Here is a 26,952-nt window from a genome sequence, read left to right as displayed (position 1 = left end):
TTCTTGAAATGAAAGCCTGCTGAAATTATTAGCTTGAAACACAGCTGTAGCTATGTATTTTGAACTATATTTGCAGCAACAGCTTAACCTTAAATCTTAGAAATTATCTGTACACAACATCTTCAATCAGCATTACGATTTTGTGGCACTTGGCAATATGTTGTCTGGTAAACCTAGGTTCCTGAATGTATTTCACAAGATACCAAAATACTTCAGGATTTTAAATAAGCCTGTGAAGGTGTGTGTGTTTCATAGAACATATTTTCATTAGCAGTATCTTCTTGTATTTATCCAGAAGACTCCAAAGCTGGCTTTTATGCTGATATCCCAAATGGCATATCATGTGCTGAAGACTCACCTCACTCCACATGGAAACAGCAATAGCTGGGGGAACTAAGCCAATCTCCCTGACTGAGCTTTCAGGCAAGACATGAACACACCATGTTCAGCCATTAAGTATAAGAGAGATTTATGCAGACTGGTTATTAATGTCTTTCTTGCACTGAGTTATTATAATAGATTTCTTGCCCAATCTCTCCTCATGGAATCCGTGCTATTCTTTACTTCACATGACTATAATGCTAGTTTTACCTTCCAACCTAAAGACAGTAAAAATGTTCTAACATCCTTCCCGGATGCTAATTTAATCCTGTAAAAAGTATGCCATCTACTGATGCACCAGCACTATTTACTACACAATTCTTCAAGTTCCTTCACATAGTCACTGACCAAGGCCAATCATAGTTGCAAGAGCTGAAAAGAAAAATATTCTAAGAATTTACAAGAAATGACAGTTCTCTTGAAGCCAGTGAAATGTATTTTATTTAAGCCACTGCTAAAACAAGGACAAATTTAGTGCAACCTGGAGTTCATAATCTGAAAACTAAATATACTGTTAAATTACTAAAATGGTAAAACTTATCACCATTATACAGTACAAGACCTTCATATTCATTGAGTACAATTACATAAACATTTATAGTTATTCAAACTGCTTTTGGTATACAATTGCATCACTAACTGGGCTGTGAATTACCCTAACACTGCACAAATAAGCAGCAGTTCCAGCAAATTATAGTAAATTTTAGTATTAAATACTATTCAGACATTACAACAGAACAAAAGCCCTCTAATACTACAACTCCAACTATACAACAGGAATGTACAAAGATGGTACAAAATAAAGTGACTACAGTGGCTGGGCTCTGTACTTGCCTCTTCAGAGCTCAAGTACAGTAAAAGCTCAACAGTAGTGGCTCTTGCTGAAAAGCTAGAATTCTTACACTAAAAAGAAAATCAGTCCTGAAACTTGTATTTTTCTTTGCAAATCACCTGTGTAAAACTAGCTCTTTTTGCGCTGGTGACAGTGTTTACTATGTACTGTGTTCCCATCTCCAACAATATGCATCTATTTATAGAAAAGGTCCCATACAAAGTTACATTAAAAAATGTAACATTTAAAATTTGATACTACGTTTGGGAGACCTAATTAGTCAGAGAGAGAGACAGAGAGAGACAGAGAGAGACAGAGAGAGACAGAGAGAGACAGAGAGAGACAGAGAGAGACAGAGAGAGACAGAGAGAGACAGAGAGAGACAGAGAGAGACAGAGAGAGACAGAGAGAGACAGAGAGAGACAGAGAGAGACAGAGAGAGACAGAGAGAGACAGAGAGAGACAGAGAGAGACAGAGAGAGACAGAGAGAGAGTTAGTTAATTTATACAATCTTTCTAAACTCAAGAACAAGGATACTATGCAAATTACATTTAAGTACATGGCCACAGCTTTTTCACATCCTCATTTTGAGACAGTAGGTAGTCCTTAATTTTAGCATATGGTTTGGTTTTGTTTTCATAATGTTAAGGCTTTATGCACAGTTTTGTATTATTTAGGCACCGCTTTTTCAATGTTTTAAAGTTGGTTTAAATGTGGTCACTTTTAGTGCTAATTTACAGAGGGACTATTTTCAAAGTGCTTTTTCTACAGAATCTTACAAAGTATATCAAAACACTTCCATCGTACAGAATAACAAATGCATTTATGAAATGTTTCAGAAAAGGCTGTTTTCCTTGAACAATATATACTTTCCTCAAACTGGAAATTTTATTTCCAAGTCAGGTTTCCCATACAGAAAAAATGCAAGATGAGATAAATTCTCCTTTATTACATTTGTTTGTAAAGCAGATTTGTCTGGTTTAAACAGACTGAAATTTGGCCCTTTGTGTTTTTACAGTTCATCTATGCTTCTGTATTTGTGTTCAGGAGTCTTAAATAAACTAAATAATGGTGTAACTCAAGATTCAGTCCAACAGAAAAATAACTTTCTTACTAATGAGGCAGAGAACAACAATTAATCAGAATAATGCTTTCCACAAACTATTGCAATTATTAAATTGTAATAATAATTGTGCCAAGCTGGTATAATGCTTTTCCAATTTTGATACCAAACAGAAAGAGGCAAAGCCTAAAGAACACAAATTTAAAATGATCTGTGTAGAAAACTACTCTTGAAAGTAAAAAACAAAAACAAAAAAAAATCAAGTATTTTACAACACATTTTTCTCCAGTATACTTGGAAAGTCTGCTACATTCCTCAGAGGCTAATAAATCAAAATTCTTCCTTAATATAACACTAATAGAGTTATATGATGCATTTTATCCAGTCTGAAAACAACATTCCTTTTGTAAAAAGAATAAAAAATAAAAAAAATATTTGAGTGCAACTATTGCCTACTTAAGTTTTTGTATCTTTGTAAGCTTTGGGAATTGCAGAGTCTTCTGCTTTTCTCCAGAAAAGTGATTAAAAAGAAAAACAACTTCACCAACTTTATAAAATCCAGCATACCAAATAAATCATTTAAAAACTGGCTGCTCCTGATTTTTTAAAAATCTATTTATAGCTAGCTTTGCACATTTATGATGTCTTGAATTTCTCTCTTTTGATTTTCAACACATATAGAACACTACAGTAATTCCATTGTATCATCATTCCCTGAAATTTCACTTTGGTGGGAATTCAAGGGACCAAAAACCAGAGCAAAGTTTAGCCTTGAGGCACTGTTCTTAGTATTTCATGTTCTTGTCATTTAAACTTTAAACTTAAATTTATGTCTGCAAATACACTACTGCTCTGTTAAACAGAAGATGTTACAACCAGAAAATGGTTTCAAATTTTTATCTGAAGCAAAAGTTGAAATTCAACATGCTCAAAGACTACATCCTTTAAAAGGAAAAGAAAGGAAAACAGAGGCCAGAAAAACAAACAAAAGAAACAAGACAGCTTTTGTACAATCCTTCAAAATTTGTTACTAGCCCCATCTTCCAAATACAGAAATTAAGAGAACTTTTTTTTTCCCCCTAGAGGCTCTATAGATAACCAGTTCCTGATGCTTAAAACATCACACTGCCTACAACAAGGCAAAATAACCTGTGATGTTTTTCATTCTTTCTCATCACATGGCATATGTAGGCCTTTCAATCAAGGAAATGATACATAAGGTGAAGTAATAAACTATGAACATAATATAGAATTTTAAGTTAAAGATTTAGGTTACATGTCCATATAGGTGAGATTTCATACATATAGATATATATACAAATGTGGACATGTGTACATACACATACGCATATAAAAAAAACTTTAAAAAAATCTTCAATTCAATTTGAAAGATGAACTTTGTGAGGTCCAAGGCAGGGTTCCTTTTCAAATTCAGATGACAAAGGAAGGACTCAAACATATTGGGTCCCTGTAAAAATACATTTAATGAAGAGTGGGATGCCTTCTTGAAACACAAAGACATTGCAAGGAGAGTGCTATTGAGTTCACCAGTGTGATGTCTCATAGTAATTTTGGGGGTTGGAGGAGCTCAGAATTGTATATATTTCACTAAAATTCATAAATAGATTTAAGGACTCCATTTCTCATGGTCTGATCCCAAGCCAGGAGACCTGCACACCTATCAACAGGATATTTTTCTTTGAAATAGCTATTAAAATTCTTTTATTCATCCAAAATAGGTGAGACTCCGTAATTCTCCCACAAGTGATATGAATACTCATATGAGGTGGCAACATTTTAAGTACCAGCAAGTGCCTTTCTCTCTCAAAGGATATATATAAAAAAAAAAAATCCAAAAGCACTTTCAAACCACAGGATATGTAAAGATACAGATTTTCCCTCCAATGGAAATGCAAGTCAGCAGCACTGTTACAAAACCTTAGATTAGACTGCTAAAAAGACTTGATTAGAAGTGCCTTAAAGAAAATAGCAGAGGTAGTTAAGAAAAATGAAAAATCAATTCGAAGCAATTTTCCCCTTTATGTCTTAATTAACTTTTGCTCTTCACTAACTCTCAAGTGCTCGTGGAGTTACAAAGTTATCTTATCAGTGAAGAAAATTTATATATGGAGACAAAGAAAAATAAGTAGACTCATCAAAAGATGGCCAATATTCTCATAGGAAGAAAAAGCTGTTTGCTACTTTTAACCTATCACTGCGTGAGACAAACATACGAATTCTTCAAACACAAAATTAATGTCATAGAAGTACTTACACACAAAAAGCTTTAGTAAGAAAAAAAAAAAAAGCAATTTAAACTTGATAGGCAAGCTTTGGTAAACCTTGCTGAAGCAAGATTTAGGAAGTTATCTTCAGCTACCCACTCTGCCCTGCTGCCAGTAGTTATCCCTCTACAGTAGTCAACAGAAGGGAACACGTACTTGAACCTCAATGATTTTAGTGCAGAATCACACATGAAATTAAACTTGATAAAGGCAGCTATGAAACTAGACTGCATTAAGAGGCTCCTCGGGCACTGTCACAGTCTTCCTCCTGCCAATGCCGCTCATGGCAAAGAGCGGTAATTTCTTCAGGGTCTGCAGCAAGATTTTCCAGAACTCTCCATCAGTGTTCTTAGTCCCACTGTGAATTTAGCACACCTCAAAACAGGTGAGAGCGCTACCCTGACACAGAGGAAACCCTGAATATCACGTTGTCACCTCTGAACTACTAGCACAGACAAGGTATATTTTCATAAACTATTTCAATGGTCTGAACACAGCAGTAAATACAAGTTATACGTGGGTGGACAACACCGATTATGGATTGCATAAACACATCATGTACACAGTATCACAAAGCACAGCACAGCTATTTTGACTTTCACCTCAAAGTATTTTAAATGCTGACAGTTACTAGAACATTCATCAGTTAAATTTTACATTACGTATCTGTGTTCTTCTCGTCTTCTTTTAAAAAGGGGAATGAAGCAAAGAATGTTGCATCTTTGGACTTTTCAGACATTTTCCAGAAGCCAACCAACCAAAGACTTATTTAGGACTTGTTCTCCGTCAGATGCCTTCTCTATTATTTCACAGTACTTCAGCACTGCTTGCAAGAGATCTCCCACTTTCCAATCTCTTTCTCGCAGTCTTCTGGAAAGCTAAAGGAGAGATGGGGGAACACAAAACATTTATACTAGCACATCCTAATTAGGAGTTTTAGAAGTTTTTCTTGAAACATTAGCTCGTAAGAGAACAACTATAAAGAGTTAATCATTAATCCCACAGCTATAAAAACAAAAACTTCCTCCAGGATCAAGCACTTCTCTTTCGGGCAGTTTTCACAGAAATTTCTTCTAGAGGGAATGACATTTTCAAATGATGTGGTGCCACAGGTATGAGGGCTGTGGTTCATCAAGACTGCAAAAAACAGGAAATTCTGAACACAAGATTAAGACATTCGCTACCGCTCCCATCCCAATAATGCACATATAAAAAGACAAAACTCAGTCTTAATAAAAGGATGTGGAATTTGCTTTCACAACATATAGTGTGGTTTGGGTAGCACAGATGCTACCCTCAAAGGAAACAGTGTCTTCAGAGTTAGGAAATTATAGCGTCTTAGGGAAGAGGAAAAGGTGAGGATTAAGTTAAACTACCACTTGGAAGCAGAGGTCGGTGTAGCTGAAAACAATTTTTTCCCCAGAGGTCCATGCAAGAAACTTTCCTTGATTATGTGTCAAGATCAGCTATATACAGAAGAAAGCCTACCCTAAGACACGGATGAATTTGCCACTTTGCCTAGGAGTAAAAACATTTTTTAATGTTTTAATATATATTAAAATATATAATATATATTAAAAAATATATAAAAATATATATATTCTGGGCAGCTTTCTGAATAACTGTCAACACCGCATTTAATAGAGATTTTATACAACATTTACCCTACTTACTTTTGAAACTGTAGAATTTTATTGCTTTTTATAGTCTTCATTATGATATCCTACATTAAGTTAAAAAAATCCCAAAGAAAGTTCAGTAAAATAGATCCTACATCTACCAAATAAAGAATTCCTAAAGAACCTTCTAGTAAACCTGTCAAAATGAGATACGAAATTCTAAAAATGAAGAGGAAGACAATTTCGCTCTGCTTCTTCACCTAGGCAATGTTCAGACTGCAACAATGTAGATGAAGGAACAGTTAAGAATGGCATGGAGGGTGAACATGTTAGTCTGTATTTTTAGTTGAACAAAAGCCACTCCTAGAAAATATGTATAAATAGCAATTAACTTCTTATAGGACATACTTGAAGAAGCAAAAAACCCCAGACATCTAATCTTATATACAATATAGCCTCAATACTGAAACATCTTTTCAGTGCAAAAAACCCACATATAGTCTACATAAGCATATTCCAAAGACAACTGAAATCTGAAATTGTTTCTGTAAAATATTTGTGAAATTTAAAATATACCACAGGAAACAAAAGTTTCGTTGTCTACAACACAGCTATTTTGTAAAGGGTAATTGTTGGTTTATAAGAAAATGGCAATTAGTCTTATGACAGAGAAGTCTGCCTAATGGCCAAAAACCCATTTAGTCAAATGCAGTGTAAAGTTTCTGTCTACTTTTACAAATCACATTAGAAGACACCATCATGGTAAGATACACAGACCTGGCTTTACTAATCTTGGTTTTAATTTAGAGTTCAAGGACGAATCCCATCATTTCTTTTTCTGACTGATCTGTTTCTTATTGTCAGACAAGTGAAATATTGAAGTTTATTCAAAATAGAAACCAGAAAATCTAAAATAACTAGATATGATCTGATTAAAAATTGAATATGTATATCTATACATTTATATTTATTTATTTTAATCCAGGCACTTGTATATCCAAGCTGTCAGGCTTCGTGAAAGAGTCAAGAACCATCTATTCTAATTTATGAGCCTCTTGTTGTAGCTCCTAATCAATGTATTTCACTTCATACATTAGGATTCATGTTATGCTCAGCAAGGCAGAAAGAAGTTGAATATCCGAGTAAGACTTCATACTGAGTTTCAGCAATTAGTACATTGCCTGATATATGCTAGGAGTACTTTTGTCTTTAATAAGAGGCTTACTATCATACCATGACCAGCTAGCATTAGCTTTTCTTCTCTTCTGGAACCTTCTAACTGCTTACAGTGAAAATTCTTGTTTTCAATGTGATCTAAAGCCCAGACTCATTCCCCACATTGCTTAGGCACCTTATCAAAGCACCTATGAGATGATCTTAAAAAATTCTTTAGCTGGAGAGAGATCAGCATCTGTAAAGGTCAATTAAGTTTTCTGTTAGGCTGCAGTGCCCTCTGGAGGTGCCTGTCTTTACTCCTTAAGCAACTGAGAATGACTATTTCTAATTTAAGAATCTCAATTTGGCCAGAGTTCACTGGGCTCAGGCTGGGACTAGCTGCAAGACTTATTTTGTACTACTCAATATCTCATTTTTATTAATACAATCCTGAAAGAACAGTCTATTCTCAAAATAATTTATTAAATTACAAAAATCCTTTCAGAAAGTCCTCATTCTTTAAACTTTAAATCTGGTGATTTGTTTTTACATTTTTGCTCCCCCCCCCCCAAAAAAAAGTGATATATATATATATATATTTATGTCCTAATTTTTCTATACTAGGCCATTCAAACAGAAATAGTGTTCTGAAACCTGTGTACCAAGAAATACTGAGAGATGTGGAGTCAGACTAACATGACGGGTAAAGTTTTGGTGTTTGGCAATTTTTAGGCATAAACTCCACAAAGTGGACAAGGATACAAATCTGTAAAGAGACAGTATTACACCTTCTGATCAGGAAATCAGATAGAATGAAAACAGGTAGTGTTTCCCTGCCCCCAAAAGGGAAGAGGATTTCAATTCGTTTTAAAACAACAGCATTTCGAGAACTTTAAAAAAAAAAAAGCTACAAAACCAAGAGGAACAACTTATTACTTTAACATTTTCTAGACTGCACGATTACTGCCTGCCTGGAGGTCTCATGTTTTATCTTTAGATGTCAACTAAGTATCAATTATGACTGAAGTCAAAGTATCAAGCAGAAAAAAAATTACAATTTTTAAGAGTGCATGCACACTAGACACTTCTATTTTCCAAAGTGCTCTTCTCAGTATATTCTCTTATTAGAGTAGCTGGAAACAATCTCAGATATACAGGTAACTAACAGCATCTGTTCTAAGTATCTTTAGGCATTGACTCAAACAGTAGCATCCCAGCTTCAAAAATCTAATGAAGTCAGACCTGGCAGAAGAATTAGAGACTTGAGGGAGGTGGGGGTGGCACCTGCCACCTATTTTTGTCTAACATGTTATATATACTGCAATATTGGATACAGGTCACAAGAAAGTTTACTGCGAATGCTTGTGGGTCCTAACACTATTCCATTCATAAGAATGGAAAAAGTGAAGCGTTTTCTTCCTTATGTTAGACCCTTACAAACTGTAACAGGAAAGTAACATGAACAGAAGAATTAAGCCCGAATAATTCCAAATAAAACCAGAAATGGAAAAAAGGTATTCTCAACAAATTGCCTTCTAGTTTATGAAGGCATGAAGGCCACCATAAATAACAACGTACCACAGACATAGTTCTGAAATAATTCTAGATAAAACGCATACCAATCTACAGAAAAGAAGAAGAGAGGGACATATTTCAACTTGCCTAAAAATATTTCCCAGTTTTCTGGGCTACTTTAGATAAGAATGCAAGACTTCCTACTCTTAGGTTCAAATATATACAGTTACACAAAAGAAATCAAAAAAAAAGTATTACTTTCTGGGCTCTCTACAGCCAAAAAGAGAGAAGGCACTCTTAGGGCAATTCAGCCCAGCTAAGATCCAAACTGACCTCCAGAGATATCTTTCACACTCTATTAACACAAGTCTACAGTAACTAAGTACCTCAGGTGCACACACTCACTTGACTAAATTTTCTATTTAGTAATACTGACCTCTACTTCCCTGTCGCTCCTAGAATAATGATTCAAGCTTTGGAAAGCACCTAGATGAAGTTTGAAAACTAATTTTCTGAACTGAAAGCAAGCTTTTGCTTCCTTATATACTGACACACACCTCAAATTGTTTTTGTCAAGATCTTCGTTATAAAATGCACACTAATGGCATCACATTAAAAAGTCTTCTTTACCCTTTTTCATTTGTTAACACATCACATTACAGTATCTGATAAATTATCATCCCTAGCAATGTCACACTTAGAGACAAGGTCCACGTATCTTTTAGTAGCTAGGTATAAAATCGTATTTCATAGGCTTACTGAAAAACGGAATGCTGTTTGCATTTTTGCAAAATTGCAAAAGTGAAAAGCCACAAAGGTAGAAGATTCAAAAGAGGTCAAATGTAGTAAGTGCCAGATTATTATGTGCAGCTTGGTGTGCAGTCACATAACGGGATGAGTTCTACAGTTTTACAGGAATAAAAAGTTTCTGTCCTGCATCTGTGATAGAAATATCTCCAAGTCAGTTTGTATGACAAAATTTTGTCTCTTCCCTAAGCAACGCAAATTGCTGAAACCTCTGACTTCTTTTAAGCTTCACTTTCTCTTTCATCATATATTAAATTCAATCTATAAAGCCAAAATAAGCACTCCTAAAAATGAAACAGCTTTTCGAGCCTTCTTTCTTAATAGTTTTGGTTGAAATTGCTTCCAGAATAAAAGCTTACTTAAAATCAAATTTAATTAGAAGCTTAAATTTGTCCTGATAGGAAAGTGTGTATTTGCTAGCAAAAAAATGAGACAGAACATCATAATATTAAATTAAAAATTCACTTGCATGAGCAAATTCTCAGAAATGACAAGATTCAATTTACAGACAATTAAAGCAAACACTAAGTAAACAGTGCTTCAAAGAAATACGTTTTTTCACTAAACAAGAACATTACAATTGTATCTTTTTTTGAGTAAGGCAAAGAAAACAAGTTGTGAAACAAGATATAAAAATATACTGTAAACTCAGCTTTAATTAACACTATGTTATTTATGGTACACGCACAGACTAACTAGCTATTCCACTCTGACCTCTCAGAATTTAAATAACAGTTCTCCACAACACCAAATTTTTCCTTATTATTGTGTGGCAAATATAGTAGATATAGCTGATGTATCACAGCAAGTCAAAATGAAGGTACAGTTACAATAACAAATTCTTCCACTCCCACCCCCCAAGCCCCAAGTACTTACAAAGACAAATTCCCTGGTCGCACTGTCATGAAAATGAAGGTCAGACACCTCTGTTTCGGAAACTGCCAGCCACTGGAGTGCTGCTCTGAGCTGGGGATCCACTATATTCGGTTCCAGATCAATATTCACTATTGCTAATGTCTTTCTTATTTGCTCCATACCTAACATTAAAAATAAAATGATCAAATCTACAGGTCCAAACTGTCTTAAAAGAATCGCTATGCGTCACTATTAAACTATATTATCCTAAATATTTCATTTTAGTATATATAGATAATGAAGGGCAAAAAACATCTGGGTCTGAAACGTTCTGTTCCTCTGTGCAAGAAGAGTTTAGCCCATTTGCAGTTGAATGTAAACATATCTGAAGATTAAAAAGCATCTGAACTTTAATGCAAGATTCCAAGTGATGAGGACTTTAAAATAGTCTTTCCTAATCTGTTCAAACAGCAGTGGGTTCTTACTCTGTGTTTGAAGCAGTCATTTCAGTTTCAAATGGCTGTTTTTTGCAATGCCTTCATCTACTAAATTGAATAATGTTTGTGCTTCAGAATTCTTTCCTGTAAAGGCAACAGACTGATCAGACTGCCTCTGTTTTTCCAAAATACAGTGCTGTTGTTTACTGAGGCCTATCCAGTTTTTCAACACTTCCTTTACAGCATGAGTTCCAGAAATGAACACAGTATTCAAAGATCGGTTGCATGAATAACAAATAACAGCTACAGCATCATCTTCTGTTCTCGGTCTGCATTTCTTATCCAGATACCACAGTAGGGCTCTGTCACACTGTCATAACCAACTAAGCATACGTGTAGGGCTCTCCAAGTTCTTCTTCAAGTCAGTACTTACAGAATGAAGGCAGTAGTCTAGAGGTATGACTTAACTCTTTAGAGAGACAGAATATATTTGAAATAAAAACACGTATTAATGTGCGGTTTACCTTAATCTCACTACTCTTCCAATCAACCATATATAATATTCAAGTACATAAGGTATACATTCCTGCCTGCCAAAGATAAGCAAGAAAAAACATCTTCGCAGAAAGAAAAGAATGAGAGAATTTACCTAGTGAACTGTCAACACAAGAGTACTTTTGGTGGAAGACAGAGTATTTGTCTAGAGCCCCAAAATCTAACATATTATAGAAGAATAAACCAATTATAAAAAGTTAATGACATTTACTGGATACAAAGCATTGTGGTGATGTATGTATATAATCATTGAAAAAATGTGATACATTTTTCAGTTTTACAAAACAGTTATGCATTTGGGAATAATAGGGCTTTGTCTCAAATTATTTGCTTAACAGGGTGCAGTTACCTGAGAGTAAACCAAACCAGCTACTGACATAGCCAGATCTTTCACTATGTACAGCACCATACACAAAAGTTTTCTACTCAGAATGCAATTTAAATGGTTCTATGACAAAAGTAATCAGAAAAAATCTTTTCAAATGAATAGTGAGATGGTGAAGCAGTTAACCTGTTAAAACTTCACTACAAATGTTTTGCAAGAAATCCACAATACAGTATGAAGCAGTCTGTTGCACTCCAGGAGACACTTTACTTGTGCAAAGAAATAAATTCAAGCACCATTTTACTCAAACAATTTAGGCACATTCAAAATCCTAGAAATGTTTCAAGTCGACAACAACCAAAAGAAAGCAACATTATACTGAAAACCTAAATGAAATCTACAGAGCAGAAAACATGTTTATTATAATTATTCTTAGTGGATAAAGAAAGATATTCAATAATTTAGTTATTTAATTTCCTTGTATCCTCACAAACCTCTAGTGGCCTGTCAGATTGGATTACAAAATTTAAGTGTGGTTCAAATTCCATACATTCTTCCAGGAGTCAAAAATACATCCTTCTGCCTACATCAAAACTATCTGAAGATGTGCAAAAAGACTGAATTTCCTCTATAAGTAGGTAAAGGAGGTTTCTTGAAACTCTGATATTTCATCTTCAGAATATATCCAACACAAGGAATAGCTCTGTTACAAATTGGTCTAACATGAGCTCATCTTTAAACCAAACTCATGCTGAGAGGCTGAGACATAAACAAGGCACTGTCTATTCAGCCTGTCCTCATTTGAGGCAACAACCTTGGGCAGTTCACTCTTAGGCTGGAACCCACACAGAGTTCCTCTTAAAACCAGTAGGCTGTCAAAAGCTTCTCAACAGAACTTATTTTACATTTCACTGAAAAGAAACAGAGTATAACAAACATTGAACCCAAGTCGTCTTGGTTGTTTCTCGTGACTGATCTTACCAAGGTTAATATGGCCAATTATAACATCTTCTTTAGTGCCTTGAGAATAGTCATGCAGACGTGTTGGCATGGCTCACATCAAATATTTTCCAAAGAGATTTTTCCATACATATAAATTTACACTTTCAACAAGCTGGTCAGAATTTACTACCTTACATTAAGAACATGTGTTAGCTGAGCATCAGTGACAAACACTCCCCACAGGCAGTAAATTTCAGAGTATTAAGAAGTGTTCATAGGATATTAATTTAAGAATGCCTTCTGACTTTTGATTGACATGAATTATAATGGATAAGGATAATACGGTTGCCACCTTGTTTTGCAGACTAAGAATCAAGAAAAATAATTAGCATAGAGTGCACAAGTCAAGAACAGCAGTCTATGTTGGAACTAATACTACCTTCTACAGCATCCTTGGAGTCTTCATCTTTATCTTCTGTTCCATCACTATTTTAAAAGTAAAGCAAAAATTTTAATACACTCCACTATATGCACAATAGGTGTAATCAATCCTAAGACTGTAAGGAAGGTTAATCAGTATAGGACATGAAGATCATAAAAGAATTAAGGAATGACCATGAAAAGAAGCTTTGCTTCTCACACCATTTCATTTTGTAAGTGGACTTGTCAATACGTTTACAAGATTTGCTCTTCAGGGGAGAAAGGGGAGGAAAGAAACAGGAGAAGAGTGTTAAGAAGAAAGATATTATAATATAAAGACATTTTAAAATAAGACAAAGCTCTTATTTTTAATTAAGGGGGACAGTTTAGTTTTGCTTCACATGTGAAAAGATTGAGTAGTCTTAGGTCACAATCATGAATAGCTGTAGGTTATTCATAGCTGTATGTCATAAATATTCTACAGAATCAAGTACCAAGCAATTTTGAAAGTTTCCACAAGCTAAAGGAAAATAAAACAGAAATCCCATAGGAAGCAGGCTCTAGTTTGCATGAAAAAGTAAATCTAAAGACTTGTAAAATCGCAAGCAAGAACATGCATGAAGGGGACTTCTCGTTTTGCAAGCAGAACACAGAACATCAGTTTAGCACAGCAGAATTTATCCAATCAGTATGGATTAATTAATGAAAAAATCATATTGTGATTAAATGAGAAGAGTGTGAATAATGTATCAGCATAAAAATGCACTGTATTCTTGTCTTCAGAAAATGATTTCATGCATTAATTATGAGGAATCCATCTGGTTTATATTTCTGGACTCAACCAACCTGTCTGATGTTGGAAAGGATAAATTCTCCTCATACATATCCCCTTCTAAACCAAGACTGCTCCAGCTACTGCTGTTACCATTACTGCCAGGAGAAGAAGAGAACACAGCTGAACTAGAAAAGAACAACAGCTCAAACTTGAACCTTCATTTTCCTTCAGAGTTGTTTTGTCAAGATATTTAATGATAGAACATTGAAACTCCCTGAACAGGTCTGCTGGAACAGAGTACAAATGTGGTTGTCAGTACTATTCAGAGCATCAATTTGCACAATAATGTAAAACTGGTAAGTTCTGTATACAGGTCAAAGTATTAACTTGTATTCATTAATTTTCTAGATCAGTGCTAACAGTAATTCTGTCCTCAAGCCTAAGCACACAGCTTTTCATTCATACAGGTTCAACAACTTCAACAGGATTACTCGTAGGAAGATGGATTACAAATATAATATTTGCTTAAAGACTAGCCAAGAGTTCATGAAATTATATATTGTGAAGACAACTACACAAAGAAAATCCTTCTCTATCTCAATCCAAAAACCAAGCAGTGATCTACAGCAGCCTGATGAGTAGGAAATACTTAGGGGAAGAAAAAAAAAACCCCACACCCAAAACCCCAAAAGATACTTCTTAAAACAAAAATCTGAATATTATTCCTAAAGCTTTTTAAAAACCATTGCTATAAATCATTATAAACAAAACTAAAAAGATTAATTCGCTCACAGTTCACAAACATACTGCACTTATTCCACAACTATGCTCAAGTCAACGCGAAGAACTGAAAACTTGAACATGTCTTTACACTGGTACATTCTAAACATTAAAATTTACAGAGACTGTGGGGCCTGTGCTTATGTAGAAGTCTGAGCTGCTCACATGATTAAAACTCCTGTTCCTTGATTTGATACCTCCCCCAGAGCATGCCTGGGAACCTTCCAAGAATAAGATGTCAAGAGAACAGAACCAGCATTCTTGGAGAAGGCTAAATTGTCCATGGATGGTATGACAAGCCACGAAGCAACTCCAAGGAACAGCTGCTGCAAGAAGATGCTTTTAGTTGTCTGTTCAGCTAAATGTTTTGTTTGACTGTTAAAGTTATTTCCACTCATTCCAATCTCAAGACAAATAGTAAAATCTGAAATCACGAATCGTGGAAAGGATCACTTCAAAAGCCAGACATCAACCTCTTTGAGAGGCAGCAGACAACAGCATCAGTATCCTTTGCTTTCCAGTTTGCCTGTCTGGATCCTAATTTCAACACAGCAACAGCAATTTAGTAAACTTCCAATGTGAATATACTCTAAAAGAAAAAAAAGTTAAAGAGAAGAAGTTGCAGATGCTTTATCACATTGTTCTTAGCATATTTTGTCTAAATAACCAACAATAACAATCAGATCGTTCTGTCATTACTCAAAAAAAAGAAAATTAAAGAGAAGTGTCCAAAGAAACTTGCTTGGCTCTAGAACTGCAGCAAACCTATTAAAATGCACAATTAAAAAAATGTTAATGGCAGTTACTTACTTTCACCAAGACTTCATAATTACCTGCTAGATTTGCATGGAAAAATGAAACCTAGTCTTAAGAACACTTCTCAAGCTACTGCACAAGACTATGATAATATCTATGAAGTATTAATATTAAATTTGATTCTTAATTACATGTACAGAACATATATTTAACATAGTCCATTAATATCAATGCTTTGCACTCATATTCTTTCAGTGAAAATTTTGGATGCATAACATAGATGCAAGTAAAAGCTGCCTTAGTTCTCAGATTAATGGAAAAAGTGTTTGTAATTAAGAGAATGACTTCATACATACCACTGTTCTGATGAGAGAAAAAGTTAATGTATTTTACAAAGGTCAAATTCAGCCTGATATAATCAGATATTTAACCATGTGATTACAATGTATAGCAATGCTTAAGGATGTTCTGTAAAGTGAACTTAACTTTTCTGTAAGACACTGAACACTTGAAAGTCTTGCAGCCACAGAACAGGCAACAAACAGAAAAAGGCACTGTAATGCCTCTATAATGCTTCATGCTGCTCTTCAACATAAATAAGCAGGAAAATTACCAGAAATAAAAGCTTTCAGCCTGTCAAGTGAGGCCAAACAAGTCTCAAAACTATACCATATGTATGTGAACTAGCACTCAGATCATCTGCTTTGAGATTTTGCCTTAGATACATGCAAAGGCAAGAGATGTTCTGATTCATCCTTTGGAGAAGCCTATACCTATGCAGTAACTCTAGAGAAAGCTTAAGACTATTAGATTTCTAAATATAAGCCACTAACATCACATGTGTAAACGAGACAGTGTGAATACTCCCCTGAATGATTACCTTTACGAAGTCCACTAAAGAACTTTTGTTCCTATTTCCATTCAACACAAGAAACTATAGCTATCACACTCTGATAATGATCTCCAAGTTGTCTTGCTTCCTTGTCTATGGTTAGTTTAATCCTCTATGAAGTACAATTTTCATACTGATTTGCATTAAACGCATCTCCTCTCAATCCAGAAGCTAACAGACTAACAGAGCATATATGATGTCAATACAGCTACTACATGTCTTTTTCTTTTCCTAAGAAAATAAAATAAAATAAGAAAGTAAGGTAAGGTAAAATGAACTGGACTGCTGCAGCTTGTATTGCTGTTTTCTTTTATGGGGATTCTGATCCTACGTTCCACAATTTAAGCTACCATTAATAGTATCTCCAGGTTTATCATTACAAAGATGATTTTTCAAAGTGTCAGCTGGAGAAGGTTCATATATCGGCCTCTGTCGGTACTGCACAAAGCCTGCAATATACTCAGTGGGTGGGGAGACTCCCCCTCTCAAAAACTTGTTTCAAAGCAGAATGAGTATTTGTTTATAAACAAAAGCAACCAAAAGTCAAGCCAAACTTGCATAAATTTCCATTGATGGGAATAAAACTCTGGATACCAAGAAATATTTGACAGTATATTTAGATGTTCCAAAACGACATGGTTTAACTATAAACTGTGCAATACTTTTTAAAGAGTTAGCCTTGACAGAGGGTGAGGGGGGCAGGGAGGATTTCAACTGCTGTAGCTGCATGATAAATGCCCTCTCTATTGCTGCTGAAAGGCATTTCCCTGTTTAATTATTTCCTGTTTTTTATGCTAAAAAGACCAGGTAAAAACAGTATACCTTCATCACTGCCATGCAATTCTTCTATTTCTTAAAGAGACTGACATCATAAGCCAACACTGCTCCATGTGGAGTGCTGCTACCAAAACTTGTTTTGTTACAGGATGTCTTTTTTTCCCTCAATCTTTTTGCAATAAGCCCAAATCCCCTCACTTTCATCCGCTAAACCTCAGTGACACAAGGGAAATGTGCTGTTACCAGTCCACATAAGTTTTAAAAAGCCAGCTGGTCAATTTGTACATGCCAATTTCTTCTGCTAGCACCTGGCTATGCAAATTATATGAGTTAATGCTAATTTGGGTCATCCCTCCTCTGAGGAGCAACTGATTCTCTTGAAAGTTGTAAACAACTCCTTAATCTTTTTTTTTTTTTTTAAGGGGGTTTTGGGATGATATACAAACAACAAAAACATTGGCACAACAGCTCCAACAAGTTTTTTCTTTTTATGTAGTTTCTTGTTAACACTAACTAACCTGTATTTAATTCACTACTTGTAACTGCCAATATGATTTTTTTCCTTATACTCTGACTTTAATCACATAAGTCTGATTTGTTTTCACTCATTCAACAGATGTTTTATTAAAATAAATTTAAGGCAAAGTAGTCTCTTACAAAATTATTCAGTTGTATCAGTGATAAAGTATAATATTGGTTTGATTAAACTACTTTCAACTAAGCACAACGTGAAGATACTACAGAATTTAAAATGAGCAATTTCACTTTAGTACTGAATAATTTATTTCTTCATTAGATAAGCAAAGATTACTTCTGTATTTTAACATCTGAATGATGTTGGAAGTACTAAGTAGTAGGCAAAAGAATAAAAATACAAAAACAAATGCTTAAATTTCTACAAAAGTGATACACCAATCATACAAAGTTAAGTCTACTCATTCTTCAAATCTCCTGTATACAGAACCCAGGGCCACAATTCTCCCTCTGATTTTCACTGGCAACAGACATAGATATTGCAGATTTTTTAAATTCTTGTTCTAATCTTTGCTGGTTATCAAGCAGCCAAGTGGAGGTGTAGCAAGAAGCTCTATAGAAAAAAGTCACTATCCTGAACAGACTGCAAGTTCTAATATACCTATAAGCTCTGGTTAGTAGCACATAAATACTCCACCAACATCAGTTAAAATAGCTTATAAATTCAACCCCCCAAAACCCTAACATCTGTCTAAGCTCCTGAGACAAATTAAATTCACATTTTTTATCTTCAAAAGTACAGGTGAATTTACAGAAAATACATTCTTAAGTTTTAATATTTCAGAGCATGAGTAAGATGCACTACTTCCAAGTTGTATTTTATACATGATGGCTGTTTTTAAAATGCCTGCATTTCTGCTAATACTGAAATTAAGTGTACAGTATTACTTGATGTCATTTCCTGATATCAATGAATGTGCAAACTCTACATATTTTATCCTGTGTTTAGTATTAACATTCATGAACAAAAAAGTTTTGTAAGAAAACGGGTTCATACACATTAGAGCTAATTTTAACAGAAAAAGCCATTTTTTCCTGAAGAGAAAAATAAGTTCTTCTCTCCCCATTCCCCACGACAAAACCACCTGATATCAGTAGACGCCAAGATAACTGTTTAACTATGCTAACATACTTATAGTTACCTGTCACTGAGGTGAAGAAAACTGCTGTTTTCATCAGGATGTTCATCTTCAAAACTTAGATTGGACCAACTGCCAGTGCTATCATCACCAATACTCAGACTCATCTGCTGGCTAACAATAGATTCAACTGAGTGAAATCCTTCTCTTCCAGTAGAGCTAAACAAAGATTTAAGATGAAAACATCACTTGAGCTGTATTTCGCACTGATCTATGTTAGTTCATCTAAAGCAATTTAACACGATTTCAAAGATACTAAATTCCAGGCAAGAAAGGGGGGTATACCTTAATTTGTACCCTGCTTTCAAAGTAAGAAATGGAGCAACCTAATGAATTTCAAATTTCAAGAAATTTTGTAACATATGCACACACCCAGCTTAAACCCAGGACTGCCATTTGGAACTCATTCACCAGAAGAAGGAGGGTACAAACAGCTCTCTCATTTGGAACATTATTTGTATAAAGCATAGTAAAAGGTCTAAGTGCTAAAGCTCTACTCTTACAGACTGATCAAGCCACGCTTTTCAAGTAGGAAGAATTAGCATTTCTGAGCTTGTTCACCAACAATTCAGCTATATTCCTTCCCTGCCTTCATTACAACCAGCTAGCTACCGGTGGTTTGCTATTGTACACAAACTGCTTAAGAGCACACTGGTGTTTAAGATGCTATAACTTTTCCATTTTTGAAAAGATTTTCCTACAGATAAAAATTTCTCTTCCTGCTTCAGGAAGGGGCAGCAACAGGGGTAGCATACAGAATTTGTACCCAAGGGAAGTTTTTTTTTTTCCTCCCAAAAAGCAGTCAAGTAAGTATACTCAATAACAGATGGTCTTTAGCAGACCCTTCAAGAGATCCAATTTTATAACTTTAAAAGAAGTTAGTAACTTTTTCATAAGAAGTTCAATGTGAAAACATACCCATATGCACTAACTTTTAGGGTTAAACTGTGGTTATCTATATGCAGATCAATGCTAGAAAGTTCAAGAAAAACTATTATCCTACTACTACCATAGACAGCAATCATTTCAAGACTGTGACATTTACCATTCAAAAAGCCAACCTTGAGTACATCACAGATAACACTTCATTCCAGAGAGCATGAATTTTTGCAGGCAATGATGTAGCTTAGAATAAGTACTGTTTAACTGTTTAAATCTCAACTCATTTGGGCAATACAAAAGTTATTTTCTTCCATTTTTATTTACAGCTATACCAGTGCTAGCAGCAATTTTTTCACTGCACGTGAGCAAGGCAGCTCTCAAGAAGCATACACATTTTATACCACACTTTAGATATCAATGTAAGAAGCACTTATAAACTGGATGTCACGTTAAAAACCTAGTATCTTTTCCTTATCACAGAAAAATAAACAGTATCTCTTCAAACTTTGCCTCTACCATATTCTAATTAGAAATTTTAGATAACATTTTAAAGTAGTGATTCAGAAACAAAGTGTCACCTCTGATATTGTTGGTATTAGAAAAACACTACCACATGACATAAAATGACTTTTTTTGGTCACACTTCGATTAAGGACCCAATCATGCTGCAGAAGCAGCCATAATATACAGCTTATTAGCATTTACATGATGCTAGGATTTTTAGTTAAATGCTTTCATTGAAAGGCCACAGAAGTTAAAACAGAGCTTACTGGTATAATACACCCGAATACACAAAATAACCCCCACACACAATCAAAAACTTCCATTCACACTCAAATACTATGAGCAGGAGCTATTATGCGTTTCATATCACATCTTGAAAAAATTGGTTTCAGTCCCACTGTGGCCTTTAGTCACTAAAAGTGACTTTAGTCACTTTTGCCACTGTGAGGAGTTCCCATGCAAAACAATTCAGAAAGTAACTACTACAAATTAGAAAGATCAAGGACCTAAATATTGTTCTTGGACCTGAAGAAGAGAGTTCAAGTCATTCTGATCTCTGCACAGACTGTTTTAAGAAAAAGGTGATATTTTCCCCAAATTTACTGTGGCATATATTTCTTATTCAGAGGCATATTAAAAGAAACAGAATATTAGCCATTGATAAAGATATGTCTGAGAGTCAGTTTCAGTTCTAGTATATTACTATTCTATAAGCTAAAGTGTGTCTTAGAAAGTAATTTTTTTTTCTAAAGATAAGTTTCATACTACAAAACAATGGCTAGCTTGGTTTTCTAGTACCAAGCACTGGTCACACTAACAAAAAACAAAACTATTTTTTTTCTCCTCAGCGCAAAAGAGGAAATACAGGTATGGCACAAGCTTGGACTCTGTCACGGCTCACAAGTCAACAAGACCTTTAATTAAGGATTAACAGTCTCTATGGTCCAATTTTTAGTCACCTACCAGAACATACACATGCTGATGTATATAGAAACTTTGGTTTTCAGGTCCCACAGATGGAAAAAAAATTTTTTTTCCAGGTCCAGATCATTTAACTATCACCAGAATAATAAAAAGAACAAACATTCAGAACATGCAGTGTATATTTCTAAAAGAAAGAAACTGCTTCTGATCACATAGTGATTGTATTAACAATCCTCCTTTTTCTGGTACAGAATGCAAGAAATGAGAAAATGAATATTACCTTATGTTAACTGCCTGACCAATATTAGTCATAGCTGATGTCATTATTTCAGTAGTAAAGCTTTCGGCAAAACTGACTCCATCTTGCCCAATACCACTGTCAGCCGTCAGACTCGCGTTACTCAGTTCTCTCTCTGCTTTCTCAATAGCTGCAGTAACCACCTTGTCAGAAAACACTGCCTTCTGTTCTACATCAATATGAATTTTAGGAATATCAAGGTGAAATATTCTTGATTTTTGACAGACACCACCCAACCCAGAACAAGGGAAATGCCTCACTGGAATGGAGGCTTCTTGTGCAGGTAGATGAGACGTACTTTCTGTACAGTACTGATGTTCCTTCATACTGCAGCATCTACAGACAGTTCCAGAAAAAGGAGACAATTTCTCAGTGTATGAGACCCTATCCCCATTTCTTCTGTTTTCAGCTGCTTGGAGAACAGCAGATTCTAAACTCATTTCTAGAGTATCGTCCACTACTTTCCTAGCATATTGTTCTATAGCTTGAATTATGCCTTCACTGTAGCCATTTTCATTTAAACTGCCTGTACTATGATAGAGTTTACAATTTGGGGAGAAAGGAAGAAATGTCCTAGAAAATGTTGTTTTAATAAGATCCCCTGTGACTTCATCAGTCTTTTTATATAGACAAGAATCTGTTAAAGATTTTGGCAAACACGCTCTCGACATTTTCAATTTCTTCCTGACATCACAAGTTATACTCTGAGCAAGGGATTCTGAGAAGTGCAGCAGCTCCGTGCATTCCGCTCTCTGTGTGCAGACGTTCCTTTCACAAGTTTGGTCTTCACAGTGATGAATACCGCTTTTCACTTGCTGCAGTGAATCTTTATTCATTATTTTGAAGAGCTCCAGCTTACTGTCTAGCTCTGTATTTTGCCCAGGCAATGACCTTCTATTGTACCTCAATTTAGTTTTCCTAGCAGCTTGCTGTAGGCCTGATTTTATAGATCCGTAAGCAAGTCTACTAGCATACTGATCCACTAACAGTTCAGCATTACCACCTTCTCTTTTCAAAACTCGAATAATATGATCTGCATACTCATCAGTCACACTTTCACAGCTTGGGTATTTGGAAGTCAAACCCATCATGCCCAAACTTTGTGGTAAAGAAAGTACAGAAGAATCCCTCTCCCCGGGCCACTGGTCCCACCCTGGACCCCACCATTCTTTTGAACTATCACCTTTATCACCTTTTCTCAGATAAAGGCAATCCACCTGGCAGTTAACTCGCTTCAACCTCAACAGTTTACAATGCCTTGATTTCACCATTTTCTTGGCCTCATTGATGACTTTTCCCGCCATATCACCTGCATAATTCCATAAAGAATTGCAGGTCTCTCCTGGAATATTTATAAATGCAGCAGATCCATATCTTTTGTTCGGTATACTTAACTGAACCTGTTTATTAGCTTCACCTTCATTTGTTTTATCATCTAAATGGGAAGCAGCCATTTCAGTCGCTATTGAAATTATATGACTAGCTAAGTGATCTGCATACTGTATTGTCTTTTCTGGATGTTCCTCTTTCTCAACTGGCATTTCAGAATAATCTTCATCTTCACTGCTTTCCACTTCTTCAGAAAGCGATCGCATGAGTTTCAGCATAAATTCTTCCTTTTCCAGAGGGTCGTGTTCAGTTTCAGACAAACCAGTAACAGATGGATTGTATGGTGTAGAAGGTGGTGTTGCAGGTGCAAATTCCTTTGCTAGTTCTCCCTTGAGTTTCTTAGATAATTTCCTTAGGTTCCTTTCAGAACTAGCTTGACACGGTACTAAGGGAGTTGGTGGGGGTGTATCAGGCATTACACAGGTATTTCCATCCTTGATAGCTGATTTATCTTCCATCTGCAAAGCATCTTCACTACCAAACATAACTGAAAAGTTACTGGCATGCAGACAACTATCATCCTGCCTGTAAGTCAGAGATCCTGATGGTGTTTTTTGTGTATCATGTTTTTTTGAGAGCTTATTTAAGTACTTCACTGAGCAGCTTCCTGTGTCAGTAAAGTCTTCTAGAACGTGCTTAGAAAAAGTCACAGTGGAACAACGTGGTGGTGAACTTGAAAAAAAGCTCCATCCTTTTTGTTCCTGCCAACTGTCTTTAGACTCTGAAGAACACTGAACAGAATGAGCTGGAGTAAGAAAAAATTTAGATGGATTATTCAAAGGCATCTGTTGCTGTTCAACAATTACAGGAACATTTTGTTTCTCAGCCTCTTGCTTCATTACCACACTATATTGTTCTTTTCTACCGTTATCTGTGCATGTCTGTGAGCCCATATTATATGCTAAATAATCACAGGTGTTAGATACCACACTGTTACTTTCATCCACAGATTGTTTTATGATATACTTGGCCAAGTGGTCTGCAAACACGTTCTTGGGAAAATCTTCACCAATGCATTGCAAATAAGGTTTTTTCTCTACTATTTTTCTTGTTAAAAAATCTGTATACTCTTCCACTGCTTTTGTAACCCTGGATGAAGTTATGGCTTCGTAGGCTTCATTTACGATCATATCTACCATTGTTCCAGAAAAACCACTGATGCTTTTTGACCCACTTGTTAATTCTAAGTTTTTATTCATTCCAGATCTGTTATTTGCTTGTTTGGTATCATTTGGGTTATGTAAGAGTGATGGACTATTTTCAGTACTTTGACTGGGATCTGAAGTTAGGTATATATTTCTGAAAGAAGCAATTTCCTCCACTCTCTTTCTAGTTGTGAAACATGGATGAGTAGAGTCTTTGTACACTTTCATATTGCCATCAGAGTTTGAAGCAGTCCATGCTTCTGCTTTATAAACATCAGAGGAAACCTGATGTTGACAAAGAGCTCTTCCAGCTAAGGGCACAGGTATCGAACTTACAACACCAGAGGTACAAAACAGAGCTTGCTGTACTGTATATTCTTTCCTGGATTCTTGTGTGGGATTCAGTGCTACTCTGTCATTAAAACTAGGAAAAGCTGTGGAAGTCTGTGTTGACTGTAGCATACTTTCTGCGCTCACATATTTAATGTTGTCCATGGAAACACTAATGGCTGCTTGTGTTGTGAAGGTCACATCAACCTGAGATAGTTCAATAAAAGCTTCCTGAATGACAGATTCAGACAAATCTCTGGCATAGGATCTTACCACTTTGTCTTCAAAATCAAATGATGAAGGCTGTGCAGCTGTAGGTGTCGATGGATATGAAAACTGGCATACTTCCATGATTCCTTCAAATACAAGTTCTTCAGCAAGGTCTGCTGCAAATCGTGCAACTGTGTTGGTAAATATTTGTTTCTTTATGTGCCGCAGTTCTTTCAAAGCGCCAGTTATAGCTTCACTCACCAAAAAGCTTGCCAGCCCATTAATGGCACGCTCCTTCAAGGAAATTGCTCTTCGTCTTCCAATCTCATAAAAAGCCAACTGAAACACTGAAGAAGTCAACCTAGCGGCCAAATGACAGAGTGCATTGGTGCATGAAGAAACGCCTTTTTGCAGGTCTTTAAACGCACTGCCAAAACTTTTTTCAACCAATTCAGTTGCAAATTTTTGAATGCTATCTCTAATCATTAATGACTTATGTTTCGATTTAGCTTGCTTATCTGGCTCCTTGCCAGTTTTCATTCTGTGATCTGCAGTTTGACCTTTTTCTCCTTTCAAAGAAATTCTGTTGTGTTTGGACTCGTTTCCTTCACATATTTGTTCTGATGAAGACTCAGAATGAAAAACAGAACCTAGTATTTCAAATGAAAAACTATCAGCATATTCTGAGTAAGTATTATGAAGTGCATCATGGTGGTTTTGACCTGTCCCATCTGCACCAAGATTGATCCGACACAAACATTCAGAAGAACCACAGCTCCCTAGAGGACTGAAAGCTGATGATCTAATAGGGCTAAATAAATCTCCATTCTCTTCCCCTGATGTTTTAACTGGGCGAGGAGAATCTGGAACATCAAAGACGCTGCTGTATGGTGATTCTGGTTTACGAGGAGTTGGTTTCTTTACATTGGCTGGAAGTGTAGGACGATCAAACTTGAATTTTTGAGGATTCATTGTAATGCTTGCAGAACATGGTTGATCATGAGCTGTCCTTCTTTTCTGAGGAGGATTCCCTTGTATTGGATCCCTAATAACTTTACAAGTGTTTTCCAGGGTTTGTTCCAGTTCATCAAATTGATCAAAACTATCAAAAAATTCACCTACTTCCGAGTCTGAATCCTCTATGCCATCTTTCACTACCGGAATTTTTGGCAGCTGAAGTTTTGCCTTCAAGCTTTTTTGATACCCTTCTTCATCTAAGAAGATAACAGGGCTTGGGCTGGAGCAATCTGACTCAGAGGATTCTGCCGGAGAGGAGGAAAATAATGTTTTATGTAAAAAATTAACACCTGGATCAGAAGGATTATACGGCTTACAGAAACTCCGCTGTATCCAAGGATCAGAAATTGAGGTTGTAACTGAATTTTTTACTGAGGACAGTTCCTTAAGTCCCAAAATATCAATCAAAGTAGAAGATCTAGCACATGACTTTGGATGTACAGAACTCATGAGGATTTTTGAGTCAACAGCTTCTAAACACTGAGCGGGGATGGTCTGTGAAGCAACATCTCGATGGTTTTGAGAACTAAAGCTGCACACCCCTAACAAGAAAGAAAGAAAAAGAAAAAGCTTCAAAAACAAAAATCTCCACATAAATGCACAACACTGAGGACAGATTTTGATAGCAATCACTGAGCTTTTTATTGTTGCAATACATTAGATGATCTTTCATCATTAGAGTTTGAAAAGAATGAAGGACTGATTTATTAGACAAATCTAATCATTAACAAAATCATGTACTTTTCAGCATACATCATAGGTTCTACTTTATCTGGATCTGACAACACAATTGGAATCTCTGGTTTATTGTTTGACAAACTACTGTTGTGAAAAGACAGGCAAAAAATTAAATTTACATGTGTGTATTACCCCTCTGAAATAGGTGATTACTGTAAAAAGTTACTGATGTTTCATATACATTTACTGTCTCATGAAGTCCTGCAAAAGACAAAATTTCAAAGAACAGGCTCTACAACAAAACTCAACACCATGCAAGCACTTACCAACACTTTGTATCTTTGAAGGCTCATCTTCATCTAAGTGTTCAAAAGCAGTGACAAAATCATCCTCAATTGAAGAAACTGAGTGATTAGTATCATCGTCCTCTGCATGGGATGTCTCTGTTTGATGTTTTTGCAATGAGTTTATTTCCACTGCGTATCTTACACCTGTAGTATATTTGCTCAGCAAGGTAAATACATAATCAGCTTTGATCCTTGGGAATGAAGGAGACAATCGCATCACACAAAACACTTCAGGAAGCTGATTCTTGGAAAAGAGGGCAAGAAGAAAACAAACATATAACAAACTTGGAAAAATTCCAACTGTCAGGGTAACAAGGGATTCCTTCAATATATTTTTTATGAACAGTAAACAATCTACAAATATTTTACAGATAAAGAAAAAA

General features: G+C 35.6%; 1 protein-coding gene across 8 annotated transcripts in view; it reads right to left on the bottom strand.

Annotated features, from left to right (window-relative positions):
- Positions 1 to 804: 804 nt before the first annotated feature.
- AKAP11 (A-kinase anchoring protein 11) overlaps positions 805 to 26,952 on the bottom strand; it is a 45,152-nt gene continuing 19,004 nt past the window's right edge. For 6 of the 8 annotated variants that reach the window (XM_064504821.1, XM_064504822.1, XM_026099199.2 and 3 more), the window contains 7 exons: positions 26,549 to 26,813; positions 21,436 to 26,086; positions 18,849 to 19,004; positions 14,039 to 14,152; positions 13,212 to 13,258; positions 10,535 to 10,695; positions 805 to 5,440 (listed from right to left, as the gene is read on the bottom strand). In XM_064504821.1, coding sequence (XP_064360891.1) covers positions 5,294 to 5,440; positions 10,535 to 10,695; positions 13,212 to 13,258; positions 14,039 to 14,152; positions 18,849 to 19,004; positions 21,436 to 26,086; positions 26,549 to 26,813 — 5,541 coding nt within the window. In that variant the 3' untranslated portion in view covers positions 805 to 5,293. The remainder of the gene's footprint in view (positions 5,441 to 10,534; positions 10,696 to 13,211; positions 13,259 to 14,038; positions 14,153 to 18,848; positions 19,005 to 21,435; positions 26,087 to 26,548; positions 26,814 to 26,952) is intronic. The other 2 variants (XM_026099202.2, XM_026099203.2) reach the window with 2 other exon arrangements.

The sequence above is a fragment of the Dromaius novaehollandiae genome, chromosome 1, assembly GCF_036370855.1.
Source record: "Dromaius novaehollandiae isolate bDroNov1 chromosome 1, bDroNov1.hap1, whole genome shotgun sequence".
In the NCBI taxonomy this organism is placed as follows: Eukaryota; Metazoa; Chordata; class Aves; order Casuariiformes; family Dromaiidae; genus Dromaius; species Dromaius novaehollandiae.
Note: the sequence above shows the minus strand (reverse complement) of the source record. Positions and strands in the feature narration are given on the sequence as shown.